This window comes from Trachymyrmex septentrionalis, unplaced genomic scaffold (assembly GCF_001594115.1).
Source record: "Trachymyrmex septentrionalis isolate Tsep2-gDNA-1 unplaced genomic scaffold, Tsep1.0 scaffold19, whole genome shotgun sequence".
Classification (NCBI taxonomy): Eukaryota; Metazoa; Arthropoda; class Insecta; order Hymenoptera; family Formicidae; genus Trachymyrmex; species Trachymyrmex septentrionalis.
In genome coordinates, this window is record NW_017305071.1 from 4,063,109 (window position 1) to 4,065,162 (window position 2,054).

The following is a 2,054-nucleotide window of genomic DNA, read 5'->3' on the forward strand; positions in this document are numbered from 1 at the left end:
GTTCAGTCAGTCGACTGCCATTTAATTTCTTGCCGTTGGAATGCTCTCGCTAAGATACGGTAGATTAAGTTTCTCTGCATCTTTCTAAAATAAATCAGGTATAAAGGTATAAATTACGACATGCATACATGTGTATGCAGAAAGAAAAAATATTCATATTTTTAAAGAAGATTTATAAGTTTTCTTCGTTAATTTATTTCGATCTTGCGGATTCCGTTGATCCAATTTTCTTCTTATCGCGGAATTTGGGTCACGGTCATGCAACAAGAATCCGGCGGACCGATCCTACAGATGCGAATGCTGCATGTAAGTAGTAAGTACCATTTTTGATCGGACTTGCGAGTGTGGGCCGCGCCCTATACTGAGCCGCGCCGATACGACGCGACGACGACGAAAAGACGAAGAAAGCAGCTGTACCGTAGCCGGTCCTGCACGGTGAAAGTCGTCCAAAATGTCATCGGAGTTTAACCTTACTTCGAATATATGCATGCACGCATTTATTCGTCGATACAGAGAGAAAGAGAATGAAAAAGAGGTAGAGAGGGAGACAGGGAGACACGTTGGGCGCGGCGAGGGTATAACATGCTATTACGTAATTCACCTTCTGGCAATTGAAATGCATTAGGATGATCGGCATCATTTAATCGAGGTAACCGCAGCCTTGATCGATCCGAAAGCTGGCCCTCAAAATTTAGGGCGTCGAGACATTGATGCGGTAAAGACCTTACAAATCTCGTTTTACATTGTTAAAATCGAACTGAGGATTGAATATTCAATTATGAATACAATATTGCTACACGTGCATGCAAGTATGTTGAAAAATATAATGATCTGTGTTTTGGAACTATCAAATGTTCCTTTTCATTTTTTGACTATAATGCTATATCGTAATTTAATCAGGTTTAATTGACTCGTATTATTAATGAATCAATACGTAACATTCTCACAGTTGTTTGACTGCATTTTATGTGTCATTACCGCTTACAAATATGCTTACTCATATTTTTTTGTATTTTTTAAAGGTGTAATATTTTTTAAAGGTATAATTTAATGAAAATTTTTAAGAGTTTTCAAGAAATTTGATATGAAGACTGAGATTGAATAATTTGCCGATTATTTCTTCTAACGACGTCACATCAGCGGAAGGCATAGTTTTCTTCCTGGCCATGACGATATTTCGGTATCGTCCTTTCACGAGTCTAAAATTATCCACGTCGAGGACGGTTAATGTGTTCCAAGAAATTTGAGAAGAAGTGGTTTGCACCCATCGCTGCACAAAGACCCAGCCCTCTCTCTCCTGTCTTCATCGTCGAACGCTGTCGCGTCATTATTTTCCCCAAACCGGATTTTCAGGCTGCGTTTTGCCCACTGTTTCGCTCCTCTGGACATTTATCTGCCTATCGAAGTTGCAAAACCTCCGGCAAGGTGACCCAGTTGTATTTGTTCGAGCCAAGTAGGTTGGAGAACCGCCGGAAGGTAGAGGTCCATCATGATCTTTCGATTCAGAAATCTTTGATTTTTGAAAAAGAATTTTTTAAAATTAAAAATACACAGAATTTTTAATTAATCTAATTATACTTATGTTTCGGTTAAAGCGTCATCTGATTTAAGTTTATTCAAAACTATTACATTTTTATTCAATCTATTCGTATTTTGCAAAATATTGATCTTCATTTGATTAGCATTCTACATATTGAATTTTACATATTGCTATTTTATATATTAAAAATAGATATTTAAAAATAACGCATATTGAATAATATTAGTAAGACTACACGGAAAGATTGGTTTTGCTGAAGTATCTAAAAATTTAGTTAGATACAGATCTTAAGCTTTTTAGCTACAGAAAATAATTTTTTTTGTTGAACCTTCAAAATATTATATACGATATTTAAGCATCCATAACAATGCAAAAAGTTTTAACGTTGTAATAACCGATTTAAGAGTCCAAATAAATAAACAAATTCAAAGGACTCTTTCAAAACATAATAACAAAACTCAATCAGCGGGCGAAGTAAGAGTCAACCACATTTTTTAATTTTTACATAAAATTA

General features: G+C 35.5%; 1 protein-coding gene across 1 annotated transcript in view; it reads right to left on the minus strand.

Annotated features, from left to right (window-relative positions):
* Positions 1–976: 976 nt before the first annotated feature.
* Positions 977–2,054, minus strand: part of LOC108746732 — a 2,712-nt gene continuing 1,634 nt past the window's right edge. Inside the window, exon 3 of the mRNA XM_018483664.1 lies at positions 977–1,510. Within this exon, the coding sequence (XP_018339166.1) occupies positions 1,328–1,510 (183 nt within the window). The 3' untranslated portion in view covers positions 977–1,327. The remainder of the gene's footprint in view (positions 1,511–2,054) is intronic.